Below are 15,482 nucleotides of genomic sequence, written 5' to 3' on the forward strand. Positions count from 1 at the left end.
CGACCCACAGCCACGGACCTGCGGGGTGGAGACCCTCGCGGAGGGTGGCCAAGCTCCCGGGGGCTTCCCCCACCGTCCCCCGCCCCCTCACAGGCACGAGGTCAGTCCTCATGCCCCGAGGAGCTCACTGTCTGGCCTTGGGAGAAGGGAGAGACCCCACGCAGGAAGGCCACTCCCAGTGCCAGGGCGACTCAAGACTCAATTTACATCGCACTTCAGCCCATGGTGACATAAACCCGTGACCACACTTAGCCCTCTAGCGACAAGTCAACTCTCCCCATCTCCCAGAAAATGAGGACTGGCAGGACCAGGTCAGGTTCTCCCCACCCCAGAGAGAATCCAGCCCCAGGAGCTTCAGGAAGTGAGAGAAGGCGATCTTGACCCCTCCCTCCATCATCCAATGACTTTGGTCCCTCCCCAATCTTCTCCACAGTGGAGGGTGAATTGGGTCAAGTATCCACCACGCAGAATCCACTCCAAGTTTTTAAGTCCTTTCCTGCAGTACTGACAGCCCTGGAGGGTCCCTCCCCTTGAATTCAGTCCCCCCGCCACCTCCATCTCCCACCCCCCAAAGTGTGATCAACAGCCCCACCCGCCCAGGCACCCTTGACTTCTACTCTGCCCCACTTACGTCTCATCTACCTGGACTGAGAGGGAGGCAGGCGGGGTAGGCCGCCCCAGGTCCCAGGTCACGCCCCCTCGCAGATACCTCGCCCCGCCCCTCCCCAGCTGCCACTTACCTGCCACGCGCACCGTGATGCGCCGCGCGTGGCGCCCGTGCGCGTTGGTGGCTGCGCACTCGTACTCGCCGCCGTGGCTTCCCATGGCGCCTGCCACGCTCAGTGTGCTGTTGTTGCTCGACAGGCCGATGTTGAGGGCACCCGGAGGCGCGCGCCAGCTGATCTGGGCTGGAGGCCAGGCCTCCGCGCGGCAGGTCAAGGTGAAGTTTCCGCCTGGGCGCACGCCTCCAGGGGGCGAGGCAGCAAGTTCGGCCACCACCGGCCGGTCTGAAGGGCACAGAAGGTGAAGTGGGGCTTAGCGCCGGCCCAGCCACTGATCAAATGCCCTGCTCCGGCCCACCACGATCGATGTGAGGCCACCGCGCCTCTGATGGGCACAAAAGGATCCTGCCTCCTATCAGAGCCTCCTTCCCCGACAATCAGGCTGCTGTTGCGGCTAAAATTCCTCGCCCTTCTTCACTGAATGGAAGGAGGTGAAGCCCAGGCCAGTGTTCCAATCCAGGATCGAGGAGGGCCGTGCTCCTATTCCCTAGAATTTTCTTTTGTTTTGTTTTTTTTTCTAAGAAACAGTCTCACTCTGTCTCCCAGGCTGGAGTACAGTGGAGGGATCTCGGCTCCCTGCAACCTCCGCCTCCCAGGCTCAAGCGATTCTCCTGCCTCAGTCTCCCAAGTAGCTGGGACTACAGGCGCCCACCACCACGACTGGATTTTTGTAGAGAGGGGTTTTCGCCATGTTGGCCAGGCTGGTCTCGAACTCCTGGCCTAAAGTGATTCATCCGCCTCAACCTTCCAAAGTGTTGGGATTACAGGCCTGAGCCACCGCGCCTGGCTAGAATTTTCATTACCCCCTGGTTTAGGCTGGAATTCCCTGTCCCCGAGAATGGGACTGGGAGAGGTGCCCTTGAATGCTCCCACCGCTGCGGGTCATTCTTCTGAGGCCGTGTCCCCTCCATCCAGTGCTGCCCCCACTCACATTCCACGCCCACGGTGACGGTCCGGGAGTCCGTGCCATGCGCATTGGTGGCCACACAGTGGTAAATGCCCGCGTCCTCTCGGGACACGCGCTGCTGCTCAGGCCACGGAGTGCCTTCCCGAGAGCAGAGCACTCCTGGGGAAGGGCGACCCCGGGCGGCGCAGGCCAGCGCCGAAGCCTCAGTCCCTTCCAGCCACGTCTGGTGACTTGGGCAGGTGGATTCATCCATCTCCGGTGGCGCTGCAAAGCAGCCATGGGGGATGTCAGGGAGTGCCTGGACCGTGGGGCACACCCGCTCCCCACCCGCCTGGGCCTCGCTCACACTCCGCGCTCACGACGACTGTTTTGGCCACGGAGCCGTGGCGGTTGGTGGCATTGCAGACGTAGATACCGGGTGCCAGGACTCTAGGGATTCTGGGAGCTATGGAACTATGGTCTGGGGGTGCCAGCGGCAGCAGCACCCCCTCAGTGGTGTCCCCGGAGCCCACGCACTTCACGTTTGGCTGTGGCTTCCCATCGACCTCACAGGGAAACAGGTGCCCAGATCCTTCAACCCATGTCCAGTTGCTGGGGCAGCTCGGCTCCTCAAACCTGGGGCCATCTGGGAAAAAGGATTGCAGGGGCTCATACGGGGGCCAGGAAGTCCAGTCGGGGTTGTCCCACAGATCCTGCCCCACTCCGCGGTGCCCCTACTCACATTCCACCGTGATAGCCACATTTTTGGCCGCAGAGCCCCGAGGGTTGGTGGCTTCGCAGCGGTAAGTGCCTGCATGCTCCCGGGTCACACGCAACAGCCCCTCGATGACTGCCGCGAGCTCTCCAGAGCGCATGCAGATCACATCAGGAGGCGGTACCCCGTGCGCCACACAGCTCAGCGAGGCTTCTGTTCCCTCCAGCCAAGTAATGCGTTCTGGGCAGCCCACACTGTCCAGCGCTGGTGCGTCTGGAGGAGGGAGCGTATTGTTGGCTTCGGGGTTTGGGGGCAAGTCTGACGTCCCTAGACCTTCCTTGGCCTTTCAAGGTTTCCACAAAGGGTTGTTCCTGCACAACCCTTGGACGCCAATCCTAGGGGTGTCACGCTAGTCGATCCATGCACTCTGTCTGGGAGCTCCCTGAGCCACCAGGGGCGCCTTTTTCGGTCTAAAAATTTTAACCACTCTGGACCTCCCGCCTTTCTAAGACTCCGCCCACATGCCACGCCCTGGGCTAGGGACACGCCCACCCGGTCTCTTCCATCCTCCAAGATCTTTCCCCAACCCCACTAACCAGCCTCTTCCCTTTCCCCAAACCCCACCCAAAGGGACACTTCATACCCTACTCCTACTCTTCCCTGGAGGCTGGCCACCCCCCCAGATTCTGAACCAGATAGAGATGCGCCCTGCGCACCCCCACTCACACTCCACCGTCAGCGTCACGTCCTTGACCGCCTCGCCCTGATCATTGGCCGCCTTGCAGCGGTAAGTGCCTGAGAGCGCCCGAGTGATCGGACCCAGCAGGCCCAGAGCCAGCACGGCCCCGCCGTCGGAGCGCGCACAGTGCACTGAGGGTTCTGGGTTCCCGCGGGCCTCGCAGCGCAGCGTCTGCTCTGGGCCCTCGGGCCACGTCCAGCTCCTGGGGCAGTCTGAATCGTCCAGCCGGGGGGCGTCTGCGGGCAGGGTGTGGGGTTACAGAGGCTTAGACGTGGACCGTGAGAAATGGCCCCGCCTCCACGACATGGCCAGGGAGCAGGCAGGTCCTTGGAAATCACCACGAGGTGTGGGGCGAGGGGTTATCACTAACTCACATAGGACGCGAAGCTCTGCGCTCCTGTTCTTGATCAGGGTCTCCCCGTCCACGTCTAGGGTGGCGTCGCAGAAGAAGTTGCGCCTGTCGTCGTTCTCGGTGGCATTTAGCTGAAGTTGGGCGGGCTGCCCCAGGACGGCGGCTGGAACTCCCTCCAGTGTGACCAGGGCTTGGGCCACGGCTGCGCAGGTTACTGTCACCATCTGCCCCTCGGAGACGCTGGGTTCGCTCAGGGTCAGGAGTGGTGCCGGGAAGCCTGGGGGCGGAGCATTTAGTCGGAGTATACTGACCACGTCCCTCCCGCCGGTCAAGGCCCGCCTCTTATCTGCCTGAATCCTGGGGTGCTGAGATGGAACTAGGGTGCCGCGCCCCGCCTCTCAGGCTGTACAGGCTCCTCCTCCCCAGTGATTACGTCTCCGCCCCCACCTGCCCCGCCCCCTCGGGACACTCGGGCTTCGCCTGTTCCGGTACTGAGGTCCCGCCCACTCTTCGCCCCGCCTTCGCGTTCCTCTGGTCCCACCTCCGAGCCGCGGAGACCCCGCCTCCCTCCTTACTGTAGATGGTCACGTTCTCCCGGGTCTCCCGGTCTTCGCCCCCCAGGGTGACGTTGCAGACCAGCTGCCTGGCACCCTCCTGCTCTGCACTAGCTGTGGCTGTGGCAGTGGCCACGAGTGCGTCCCCGTCGAGGGTGACATCAGGACTCAGATTCTGGTCCCCCAGTGCGAGGTAGACCCTGGCCTCTGAGGCTGGAAACAGTCCGTCCAGAGCGCAGCTCACCGGCCTTTCCGAGCCAACTTCCAAGAGCCGGGGAGCAGTGAGGCGCGGGGGATCCGGAGACAGGGCTAGGGGTCGAAGAACCAAGTTTGAACGAACTGTGTTCCGAGCGCTCAATATGTCCTAAGCACTTGACATGCACTATCTTATCGTATTATCATCCTCAAGGCACGGAGAGGGCAACAGCTCAGCCAGTGAGGGTTGAAGTCAGGACCAGCATTCAGATGTATCTGCCTCTAAACCTCCTAAACACCGACCCGACCCCACTTGGTCCCCATCTCCTCCCCACACCCACTCACAGAAGGTTCGGAGCTCTCTGGGGGCCGAGCTGTTTTCAAACAGTCCCAGGCCGTGAGGCCGCAGGTCCAGCTCCGCGCGACACGAGAAATTGGCCCCATGGTCCTCCCTCCGAGCCAGTACCGTGGCTGTGAGCACCGCGCCCCGCGCTCGGGGTGGTTCGCCGGCGAAACTGCGGCGGATCAGTTCCTGGGCGCCCCGCAGCAGGGTCAGAGTGAGGCTCGCACGGGGCCCGGCGCCGGGGACCCTACAGCTCAGGGTGAAGTTCTCGCCCACCGGCTGCCAGGGAGGCAGCGGCATCAGCTCTACGCGATCTGGTCGCTCTGCAAGGGGGAAGAGTCCGCCGCTCTTGGAACGCCGGAACTTGGAACCCAGGGGAGGGGGTGGGATACAGAAGGTGGGGCATGAAGGGGAGGACCCTGGGACCCAGGGGGCGGGGCCTGGGAGGGAGGGAAAGTAGTGGAGTACGCGCGTGGCCACCCAGAACTCACGGAAAGTGCGAATGAGCCCACGCGCCTGTAGTGTGCGCCGCGCGCAGCGGAAGAAGCAGACGGGCTGGGTCTCCGGCTCGCGAATGTCCACCAGCTGCCGCGCCAACCAACGCAAACCCCTCTGGGTCCCGTTTCGGCGCAGCGAGGTCTCCAGGCCACCGCGCTCCGGCCGAGGGCAGTTGGTGCTGCAATTCAGCCACAGCGAGCCCCCGCGCTCCACGAACGCCACGCGGGGCTGCAGGTCCGCCCAGAAGGGCTCCTGCGAGACCGCTGCCCAGGGAAACGCGGGCTCAGCCTGGGGAGCCAACTCCCTGACATCTTAGCGCCCCTATGTCGAGTCAAGGATTCTCGGAGGGCGGGGAGGAGGAGGAGAGGCTGCAGCCGGGGAAAGAACCCAGGCGTCCCGCGTCCTGCCCAGGCCTCCGGTTTAAAGGCGCGCTCCCAGAGTCTAAACCTCGAGGGTGTCTCTGGGACCTGGTAGCAGAGAGCCCTGGTCTCCAAAGCGCCGATGGAGCGGCGGGAAAGCATGGGGGAGGGGGTAGAGGAGAGGAAAGGTGGGGTCTCCGATGAACACAGCAAGGCTGAGAGAAGGGGACCCCGGAGGGGGATGGGAGATGAACAGATTCTCAGGGTCCTGGCAGAATGCGGGGATACGAGGAGAGTGCGTTTGCGGCAAGGGCAAAGGAGAGACGAGGCTGGGTCAAGGATCAGGAAGGACCCTACACCTGGTGAAGAACACGGAGCCGGGACGCAGGGCTGGGCTCATGGAAGGAACCGCGGGAACAGCTGAGGGACCCGGTTGCCAGGGCTCTGGGTGGAGCGGGAACAGCGTCTCTGAGTCACGGTAGTTGGAGAGATGGAGTCTTCGCGGACCGCGAGTGGGGAAGATGCCAGTTCGTGGACCATGGTGCACAGCAGAGCGTGAGAAGGTACCCGGGGAGGGGACAGGAGAGACACTGTGTCTCCAGGGCGAAGGGTTGGGTGCGGAAGAACACCTAGGATCTCGAAGCGGGTAGGGGCGATCGAGGAGTCGGGAAGCTGGGGCTCGGGTGTGTGTTGGGGAGGAGGGGGAAGGGGAGAAGACTCAGGCTCGAGGTGGGGGCAGAGGCGTGAGAGCGAGGCGAGGGCGGAGCTGGGAGGGACAGGAGGCCGCTTCCCAGGTCCAGGGACTCCGCCCCCGCCCTGTCCACCCCGAGCCAGAGGGGGACTCTTACCTGAGAGGCCGAAGAGCCCCAGGCCCAGAGCAGCCCAGAGGCCGAGTAGCGCCCGGCGCAGCCCTGGCGAAGGCCCTGGCATCGCCGCGGCGGGGAAAGCACAGGAGGCGAGGGGAGCGCGAGCCGAGGAGCTGGGCTAGAGGACGGCTCCGCGCGGCGCGGCGGGTGGGGTGTGGGGGAGGCAGAGTTGCGCTCGGGGATTGGTTTAACGTTGGTAACTTGGTTTCCAAGGAGGGGGCGGCGGCAGAGGCGGTGGGGGGGCGGGAGGCGAGCTTGCGCTAAGCTCCTGGCCTTAGTGAAGGCGAGCTGGCGGGAGCGAGCGACCCCCGGGGTCTACGTGGAGGCCGGCATGATGGCCCGGAGCCTTCTGGGGGCGACCACCCTCTCCCGCGTCATCCCCGGCCGCGACTCTGGGATCGGGAGATGCTGGGTTGCCCTTTCCAAACCGCTACCCCAGCCCTGGCTGAGATGCCATGATAATGAGTTGGACTCCGAGCTCCGCCCCCACATGTAGCTCCTCCCACCAGCCCCCCTTAGGGCGGGGATGCATTTGGGGACTAAGAGAGATTTGAGAGGCACTGGATGGGGAAAGGACAGTTCTAGGGGAGGGTGTGGGGATGTCTCTCTCACCGACCCTTCTCCTTTTGACCCCACGGAGCCACACCCCTAAGCCCCCCTCCAGGTCAGCCCCGGCACGCGACGGAGGGGGCGGGACAAAAGTGCCAGCGAGCCGAGGACACGTGTGCGTGCGCGCAGCGTTCGCGGGCGTCTAAATTAGAATCCTCTCGGCTCCGGATCTGTATTTACCCAGGGTGCAGCGGGCACGTGTCTACTCAGCGTGTGTGAGCTCAAGCCACCCTGGAGCCCCCCTGAGTCCACCTTCTGCTTGGTGTGCGGGGGCCCTGGACCTCCATGCAAGAACGAGGGACCAAGGGTGACGCTTTTGACTCCGCATCTGGGCCCCAAGCTTTGACACCCCCCCCCCAACTCCACGTGCTCATCTGGCCGGGTGACTACCAGGACATCTTCAGAATTCGAGTTTGTGATATTCCATGTGGACATCTGATCACTCCTTCCCGGCTGCCACTACATGGATACCTCTTCTGCGTATCCATGTCCTTCAATATGTCCATGGGACCCTCCCCTCCCCACCATTCGTGGTCTCACCCCAGCGTGGTAAGTTATTTTGGAGATGAGTTCTCGCTCCACAGTTGTTTGGCCTCCAGGAAAGCACAGGGTCTGAAGGTGGGGCTAGGATAGGAAACTTAACATCCAATCAGAGCTGCCGCGTGGTGGCGGCGGGGCCAATCAGGAAAGCCATACCATGAACCCCACCCTGCCCCTGCCCGTGGCCCTCCCGGACCCGCGCTGATCCCACTCGATGATGCCAGCAGGAGAGGTTTCTGTGACACCTGCTAGGGATACACAAAGTCTGGGGCTTCGGGACCCCAGGTGGGCCCTGAGTGAGGAAACCTCAGGTGCCCCCAGGGAGACAAAGAACTTGGAGAAAGTGATCGCAAAAAAAAAAAAAAAAAAAAGTTCTAATTCACAAAAACCATGAACTTTTGTGCATATGAGTGTTACAGATTTCTGTGACACCTGCTAGGGATACACAAAGTCTGGGGCTTCGGGACCCCAGGTGGGCCCTGAGTGAGGAAACCTCAGGTGCCCCCAGGGAGACAAAGAACTTGGAGAAAGTGATCGCAAAAAAAAAAAAAAAAAAAAGTTCTTCGAAGAATGGCAGTAATGCAGACCCCTAGGTCACAGGACAGAGGCTGGTTAAGGAAGTCTTTATTGATTCTGGAGGGTTCCCCCGCCAATATTTATTTTTATTTTTATTTTATTTTTGGAGATAGGGTCTTGCTCTGTACCCCAGGCTGGAGTGCAGTGGTACCATCAAGGCTCACTGCAACCTCGACTTTCAGGGCTCAAGCGATCCTCCCAACTCAGCCTCCCGGGTAGCTGGGACTACAGGTGCTGGCCACCACACCCGGCTAATTTTTGTATTTTTTGCGTAGACGGGGGTCTCACTATGTTGTCCAGGCTGGTCTCGAACTCCTGGGCTCAAGCGATTCTCCTGCCTCGGCCTCCCAAAGTGCTGGGATTGCAGGCGTCAGCCACCATGTCTGGCCGATTCCCCAAATGGTTCCATATTCCTCTTCTGTCTTGTTCAGCCGGCATAGAACACCGCCCTTTACGCCTGGGACTTCATAGGTAGGCACTTGCACAGGTACACAGAGCCCACAGCGAGGAGGATTCCCACAAGGGCAGCGATGGAACCGGAGGCCGAAGCTGTGGGCGCCGGGCTCCAAGCTGGGAGCAGGAGGCGAGAATTAGGAACGGAACACAGGGAGGTCTGTCGACCCGCGTGGAGCTCACACTTGGTCTGTGCGCCCTCTCGGGGTCATAACTCTCTCCGCCCCCTTCCTCCTAGTCCCTAGGGTTACAGGGGTGCCTTACCCAGCATCAGTGTAATGGGTGCCGAGCTGTTGCGGACCACCAGGCCTTCGAGATTGAGGCGCGTGTGGCAGATCACGGGCTGCCAGAAGTCGCGGGGTCCAGCAGGAAACTCGTGGGTCAAGGTCACGTTGGCCAGATCCTGGCGAGTGTAGCGCTCTAGACTTTCGGAATAGATGACCCGGCCGCCAAGCCTCAGGGTCACCACCAAGTAGCCCACCGGGAACACGTGCGTCACGTGGCAGCGCAAAGTGTATTTCCTGCCCTTTAAGACTGGAGGCTCCAAAATCACGCTGTGGGGTGGTTCTAAGGCAAGGGGGAGCCTCTGCGTGAAGTCCGCGGGCGCTCCCTAAAGAGCCGACTGTCAACTACCCTCCCCCCACCTCTTCCAGCCCCCTCCCCTCACCCCAGCCAGGACCGAGCCCCTGTCCCTCACTGTAGGCGGTGATCCTGGTGGTGGCCCAGCGTGTTTTTCCTGCGCAGGTGACAAGGCAGTGCGCGTGGGAGCTGAAGGCCCTCACGTCGAGCAGCTGGTAACATACCCAACCCGGCCCTCTGAGCGTCTCACCCTGCCGCAGCCCAGTGCGGAGGCTGGAATTCTGCGGCTGGGGACAGCTGTTGCTGCAATTGAGCCACACTTCCCTCCCCGGCGGCACAGCCACAAACTCCGGGCTCATGCGCACCCAGAAGGGCACTGAGGTCCCCGAGGGCGCGAGAGGGCTACCCTTGGGGCCTTGAGCCCGCTTAATCCGGCGTCCCAGCGCCCACCCAACCCCCGGGTAGGCGGCCGCCAAAAAAAGCAGCAGCGACAGGGGGAACAGCGACCCCATGGCAAAAAGCCCGGACTAAGGGGCCCGGCGCCAGAGAGCCAGGGCCGGCTCTAGAGATAAGGAGGCCCGCAGCCCCGCCTCCTCGACTCCACCCTAGAGAGAGAGGGGAGGCCCCAACGGAGGGCTGGGGAGTCCTGCAAAAATTCCCCTCCCCGGGTCAAGAATGAGATTCCAGGCCTCATTGGAAACCAAATGTTTTTTTCTGGAGAGGAGTCTTTAGTTTTCACTAGAGACCAGAAGGTCATAGAAAGTCCCAGATTTGGACCAGAACCTCAGGGTATGGCCATCAACCCACAATGTTTTCTTGGGGGAGGAAGTGGGAGGATCTGGCTGTGGCTGCTTAGAAAGGACTCCAGCTGGATGTGACACTTCCCCTCAACTCACTTAAGGCTGAGGCAGATGAGAAAGCTTTATTAACACAAAGGAAGTCTGGGCAATGTTGCGAGACCCTGTCTCTTAAAAAAAAAAAAAAAATCAAATTTGCCTTGTATGGTGGTGTGAGCCTATGGTCCCAGCTACTCAGGAGGTTGAGATGGGAGGATCACTTGAGCCCAGGAGGTCAAGGCTGCAGTGAACTATGATTGCACCACTGCACTCCAGCCCGGGTGACAGAGGGAGACCTTGTCTACACACATATACACACACACACACGCATGAGGCTTCCAAAGCTGGGAGAGAGTCCTCCAATACCTTGGCCCCCTTCCCCACTGCTTGCAGGACCCTCATCACTGCAGGAAACTGGAGCTGCATAGTGCAAGCTCCCAGTGAAATGCAAACAGGACAAGAGGACCAGGCATAGGTTGGTCCAGGAATGACCACTGAGTGTCATTGTGAACACTGGCAGAAATGTATTTGGGTGGGGAGGTGGCTAACAAAGGTGTCAGTTTTGGGGGGAAGGGAGGAATAAGGCCTTACTGGGTAATCCCTGAACCTGTAACCACTACTAGTCTATACAGTGCTTTTGTGCGGATAGAAAAATCACTCCTTCTGGGGAAAGGCAGGTTGGCCAATGAGAAGTCCTAGCCCCATTTGATCTTTTTGCCAGGCACCCTCCTGCAGTGTACAACCTGTACAACTGTACCTGGTGACCTTGAATGTGATTAGGACTGGGAGCTCCCTGAGGCCAGAGACCTATGTTCATTTAGCCTACATAAAAGACACTCAATAAATAGCTGGTAAAATAACAAATGAATAAATACATATCATCAAGGGTTGGGGTCAGTAGACAGCAGTGCCCAAGCTGGCATCCATCAGGAAGTGTGGGCCTTTGTGTTTTGATGCCACACATGTCTATGGAGGGTCACTTCTTCCGTAAGTCTGTGGGGTCTCAGCATACCCAATAGGCAGCAAGTTTCAGCATTTCCCGGCTGTATGTCCTCATGGTGGGGGTATGTCTCCCCCACCACTTCCCCTCTCATCAGGCTAGACTTTGACATCCATCAATCAGGTCTTGAGTCTTGCTCCTTTCTCTTGGCTTAGTCATGTGACTACAGATCAGATGCGTGGCCTAGTGTTTCAGGTGTGCAGGTACCATGGCCCCACATGCTGTCTGCATCTGACTGAGCACAGTGCCCTGTCCTCTGGCATCCCAGGGCCAGTGGGTGTAGCTGCATGGCATACTCTGTTCAGTGTGGCACCACTGCCACCGATATGGGAGGACCGAGGAAGAGGCCCTGTCCTGGGATAGGTTCAGGGAGGCGTGGCTTGCGTGTTTGCTTTCATGGGGGTGCCGTTTTGAGCCTGCTGTAGTCTGTATTTCCTGATCTTCCGCTGGCGGTTATAGAGGTACGTGGCGACGCCTGCCATACCCAGGATGACTGCGGCTGCTACCACAGTGATGATGACCATTTCATACTGGGGGGCTGTGGGGAGGATACAACGGGGGGTGAGGATTGCACTGGGTTCGTGGCCCCTTCCCCCACCCAGCTCTGCACGCCGGCTCACTCACAGAGCACATTCACCGTCACCTCGCGGGTGACCTCCCCTCGAGTGCTCCTGGCCTGACAGAGGTAGGTGCCCGCAAGATCCCGAGTGACAGTCACTGATTTCCCAATGGGCAATGGGAAAGTGCCATCCTTTAGACACTTGAGCTGGGGCAAGGGGTTCCCCCAAGCCTGGCACATTGGAGTCTGCTGGGAATTTTCTGGCCACGTCCAGTTTCCCGGACAATCCTTCTCGTCCAGTCGGGGTCCATCTGGAAAAACACAACAAGATGACATGGAGGTGGGTAGGGGCAGGACTTGGAGGGCAAGACCCGATGGGACTTCAGGGATTGGGCCTTGGGGGATGGGGTCATTGACCAGCAGCCCCACTCACACAGGACACGGAGCTGCCGGGTCTGGTTCTTGTGTACAAGCTGGCCAGCCACCTCCAGGGTTGCAGAGCAGGAGAAGCTGCGCCCGTTGTCCTCTGGGGTGGCTTTCAGCAGGAGCTCGGCCCTCGGGCCCGGTGGCTGGGCTGGAACCCCATTCAGCGTCACCTTGGCTGTAGAGTGGGCCTCACACTTCACTGTCACCTCAGTCCCTTCTGAGACCTCTGGCTCGGTCAGAATCACGTTGGGTGCCGGAAAGCCTGGGATGAGCACACAGTGAGCCCCGCCCCGGGTTCAGGCCACACCCCCGAGAAGCCCCGCTCCGCCCCTGCCCCTTCTTACTGTAGATGGTCACTGTCTGCCGTGTCTCCTGGGTCTGGGTCCCCAGCATTACTGAACACAACAGCCGCTGGGTGCCCTCCTCCTCTGCGGTCACCTTGACTGAGGCCTTGGCCGAGAGGGAGTTGTTGCCATAGGTGATTGTGGGGTTCAACTTCTGGTCCCCCAGTGCCAGGTAGACCTGAGCCTCTGAGACTGGGAACAGCCCGTCCAGGGAACAGACCACGGTCCCCTGCGTGTCCACCTCTAGGACCTGGGGGCTGACAAGTTGTGGGGGAGTCGCTGGCAGGTCTAGGGAGAGAGGGAAGGTGTGAGCAGACAGGGATGGACATCCTGAAGCCCTTCTCTGGGGCATTTCATCCCCCTCCTGCGAGATCCTCTTCCAGGGTGACTCAGCAGCCTAGGTTACATATGCCTACAACACATGCATCCCTTAGCCGGGGCCACACCCGTCTCAAAAGATCCTGCGGCCACAGGCACCCCATTGCAGGATACCCCACCTCCACCCTCTCCCTGCTGGCGTCTTCAATCCTCACCAAAGGTTTGGAGCTGCTGAGGAGCCGAGGTGTTCTCAAACAGCCCCAGCCCACAGGACCGAAGGTCCAGTTCAGTGCGGCACGAGAAATTGGCTCCGTGGTCATCTCTGCTCACAGGCACCGTGGTCGTGACCTCGGCGGGCTCCCCCACCGCTGACTGCCGACTCAGCTCCTTCTCCCCACGGAGCAGCACCACAGTGAGGTTGGCCCGGGGTGCCCCACCCTCCACCTGGCAGCGTAGGGTAAGGTTCTTGCCCACCGGCTGCCAAGAGGGAAGGGGTGCCAGTTCCACCCGTTCTGGAGTCCCTGCAGGAAAACAGAGGTGGGGGTGTCTGGTGAACTGGACCTTGCTGCCTGCCTAACAGACAAACCGCACCTGCCTGGGAGCCCCACCTCTTCGGTATCTCCCCCAAACACTCCCAGACACCTAAGCAGATAGGAATGTCAAGATCTTCAGTGAAAGCTGGTAAGAGGGACCCGAGTGTTTGTGAAGGGGATCAAAAAATTCCTTATTCATGACAGCAGCATCTTAGAGTGAAAAGTGGAAAAGAACTTCAAAGTCAGTTGCTAGGTGTCTGGTCAAATAAATTCAGCAGCTCAACGCACTAGACTGGGCAAACAGTAGCTCGATCTTGGCTCACTGCAACCTCCGCCTCTGGGGTTCAGGCAATTCTCCTGCTTCAGCCTCCTGAGTAGCTTAGATTTACAGGCACATACCACCATACCTGGTTAATTTTTGTATTTTTATTTTTAATCAATTAATTAATTTTTTAAACTAAGTCTCCTGTCGCCCAGGCTGGAGGGCGATAGCGTAATCTTGGCTCACTGCAACCTCTGCCTCCTGGGTTCAAGCGATTCTCCTGCCTCAGCCTCCTGAGTAGCTGGGATTACAGGCATGCGCCACCACACCCAGCTAATTTTTGTATTTTTAGTAGAAACGGGGTTTCAGCATGTTGCCCAGGCTGGTCTCCAATTCCTGACCTCAAGTGATCTGCCCACCCTGGCCTCCCAAAGTGCTGGGATTACAGGTGAGAGCAAATACACTTGGCCTAGACGTTATTTAAAACAAAACAAAACAAAAAACCTGTTAGCCAGGTGTGGTGGCTCAGGCCGTAATCCTAGCACTTTGTGAGGCCAAGGCAAGAGGCTCACTTGAGGCCAGGAGTTCAAGACAAGTCTGGGCAACATAGGGAGACCCCCATCTCAAAGAAAAATAAAAAATAAACAGGTTGGCAGGGCGCGTTGGCTCATGCCTTTAATCCCAGAATTTTGGGAGGCCAAGGTGGGTGGATCACGAGGCCAGGAGTTCGAGACCAGACTGACCAACATAGTGAAACCCCATCTCTACTAAAAATACACAAATTAGCCGGGCATGGTGGTACATGCCTGTAGTCTCAGCTACTCGGGAGGCTGAGGCAGGAGAATCGCTTGAACCTGGGAGGTGGAGGTTGCAGTGAGCTAAGACCGTGCCACTGCACTCCAGCCTAGGTGACAGAGCAAGACTCCATCTCAAAATAAATGAATGAATGAATGGTTAACTGGGTGTGGTGGTACACGCCTGTAGTCCCTGCTACTTGGGAGGCTGAGGCAGGAAGCTCACTTGAGCCCAGGAGTTTAAGGCTACAGTGAGCTGTGATCATGCCACTGTACTTTAGCCTGGGAAAGAACAACCCCATTTCTATTAAAAAAAAAAAAAAAGTCATGAATGACAGAGCCTAACAACAAAAAGGCTGTGCGTGGTGGCTCATGCCAATAATCTCAACACTTTGGGAGACCGAGGCAGGTGATCACCTGAGGTCAGGAGTTCAGCCTGGCCAACATGGTGAAACCCCGTCTCTACTAAAAATACAAAAATTAGCCAGGGGTGGTGTTGTGTGCCTGTAATCCCAGCTACCTGGGAGGCTGAGGTGAAAGGATCACTTGAGCCCAAGAGGCAGAGATTGCAGTGAACCAAGATCGCGCCACTGCACTCTGGACTGGGTGACACAGTGAGATTCTCTTTCAGAAAAAAAAAAAAAAAGAAGCATCAGGACCCGGGGGTCCTGCATTTGATATCCAGTCTTGCTTCTTTGCTGTGGGTAAGTGACTTTGTCTCTCTCAACCTCAGTTTCCTTAACTGTAAAATAGGGTTATTAGAGGTGGGAGTATTATGAATTCACTTAAGAGGTAGATAGAGTCGCTGTATATAAGCAGGAGGTTTCATTTTTAGAGTGATGGAAATATTTTAAAATTAGATTGTAGTCATGGTTGTTTGTACAAGTCATTGAATTGTATGCTTAAAAGGGATGAATTTTATGGTATTCTAAATCATATCTCAAGAAAGCAAGGCTGGAGCATGGTGGCTCACACCTGTAATCCCAGTACTTTGGGAGGCCAAGGAGGGATCATTTGAGGCCAGGAGTTCAAGGCTAGCTTGGGCAACATTGCGAGACCTCATTTCTCAAAAAAAATAAAAAATAAAAAACAAGCTGTGCTTCAGCCAGGCGTGGTGGCTCATGCCTGTAATCCCAGCACTTTGGGAGGCCGGAGAGGATGGATCACCTGAAGTCAGGAGTTCAAGACCAGCCAGGCCAGGCGCGGTGGCTCACGCCTGTAATCCCAACTCTTTGGGAGGCCGAGGTGGGCGGATCACGAGGTCAGGAGATCAAGACGATCCTGGCTAACACGGTGAAACCCCATCTCTACTAAAAATACAAAATATTAGCTGGGCATGGTGGTGGGTGCCTGTAGTCCCAGCT

At 58.7% G+C, this 15,482-nt stretch overlaps 3 protein-coding genes across 3 annotated transcripts in view; all 3 read right to left on the reverse strand.

Annotated features, from left to right (window-relative positions):
* ICAM5 (intercellular adhesion molecule 5, telencephalin) overlaps window positions 1-6,972 on the reverse strand; it is a 14,685-nt gene extending 7,713 nt beyond the window's left edge. The window contains exons 1-12 of the mRNA XM_011954955.1: window positions 6,936-6,972; window positions 6,272-6,463; window positions 5,058-5,327; window positions 4,569-4,889; window positions 4,050-4,337; window positions 3,497-3,751; window positions 3,110-3,358; window positions 2,411-2,656; window positions 2,036-2,314; window positions 1,714-1,953; window positions 741-1,007; window positions 5-18 (exon numbers count right to left, since the gene is read on the reverse strand). Of these exons, the coding sequence (XP_011810345.1) occupies window positions 5-18; window positions 741-1,007; window positions 1,714-1,953; window positions 2,036-2,314; window positions 2,411-2,656; window positions 3,110-3,358; window positions 3,497-3,751; window positions 4,050-4,337; window positions 4,569-4,889; window positions 5,058-5,327; window positions 6,272-6,353 (2,511 nt within the window). The 5' untranslated portion in view covers window positions 6,354-6,463; window positions 6,936-6,972. The remainder of the gene's footprint in view (window positions 1-4; window positions 19-740; window positions 1,008-1,713; window positions 1,954-2,035; window positions 2,315-2,410; window positions 2,657-3,109; window positions 3,359-3,496; window positions 3,752-4,049; window positions 4,338-4,568; window positions 4,890-5,057; window positions 5,328-6,271; window positions 6,464-6,935) is intronic.
* A 1,012-nt stretch (window positions 6,973-7,984) lies between these two features.
* Window positions 7,985-9,604, reverse strand: ICAM4 (intercellular adhesion molecule 4 (Landsteiner-Wiener blood group)). Its single transcript, XM_011954866.1, has 3 exons — window positions 9,165-9,604; window positions 8,732-9,034; window positions 7,985-8,584 (listed from the first exon to the last, which is right to left on the reverse strand). Exons 1-3 carry the CDS (start codon window positions 9,556-9,558, stop codon window positions 8,466-8,468), a joined length of 816 nt encoding a protein of 271 aa, XP_011810256.1. The 5' UTR covers window positions 9,559-9,604; the 3' UTR covers window positions 7,985-8,465.
* Window positions 9,605-9,952: 348 nt separating this feature from the next.
* Window positions 9,953-15,482, reverse strand: part of ICAM1 (intercellular adhesion molecule 1) — a 21,258-nt gene continuing 15,728 nt past the window's right edge. Inside the window, exons 3-7 of the mRNA XM_011954867.1 lie at window positions 12,745-13,050; window positions 12,212-12,499; window positions 11,875-12,129; window positions 11,507-11,752; window positions 9,953-11,420 (exon numbers count right to left, since the gene is read on the reverse strand). Of these exons, the coding sequence (XP_011810257.1) occupies window positions 11,248-11,420; window positions 11,507-11,752; window positions 11,875-12,129; window positions 12,212-12,499; window positions 12,745-13,050 (1,268 nt within the window). The 3' untranslated portion in view covers window positions 9,953-11,247. The remainder of the gene's footprint in view (window positions 11,421-11,506; window positions 11,753-11,874; window positions 12,130-12,211; window positions 12,500-12,744; window positions 13,051-15,482) is intronic.

This window comes from Colobus angolensis, unplaced genomic scaffold, assembly GCF_000951035.1.
Source record: "Colobus angolensis palliatus isolate OR3802 unplaced genomic scaffold, Cang.pa_1.0 Scaffold39, whole genome shotgun sequence".
Lineage (NCBI taxonomy): Eukaryota > Metazoa > Chordata > Mammalia > Primates > Cercopithecidae > Colobus > Colobus angolensis.

Bases quoted from the DNA above. Each gene is read 5' to 3' on its own strand.
- ICAM4 (XM_011954866.1), bottom strand. From the start codon at position 9,558: ATGGGGTCGCTGTTCCCCCTGTCGCTGCTGCTTTTTTTGGCGGCCGCC. The intron at 9,035-9,164 runs GTGAGGGACAGG...CCCTTGCCTTAG, and splicing joins CACCAGGATCACCGCCTACA to AACCACCCCACAGCGTGATT. The intron at 8,585-8,731 runs GTAAGGCACCCC...TCCTGCTCCCAG, and splicing joins ACCCATTACACTGATGCTGG to CTTGGAGCCCGGCGCCCACA.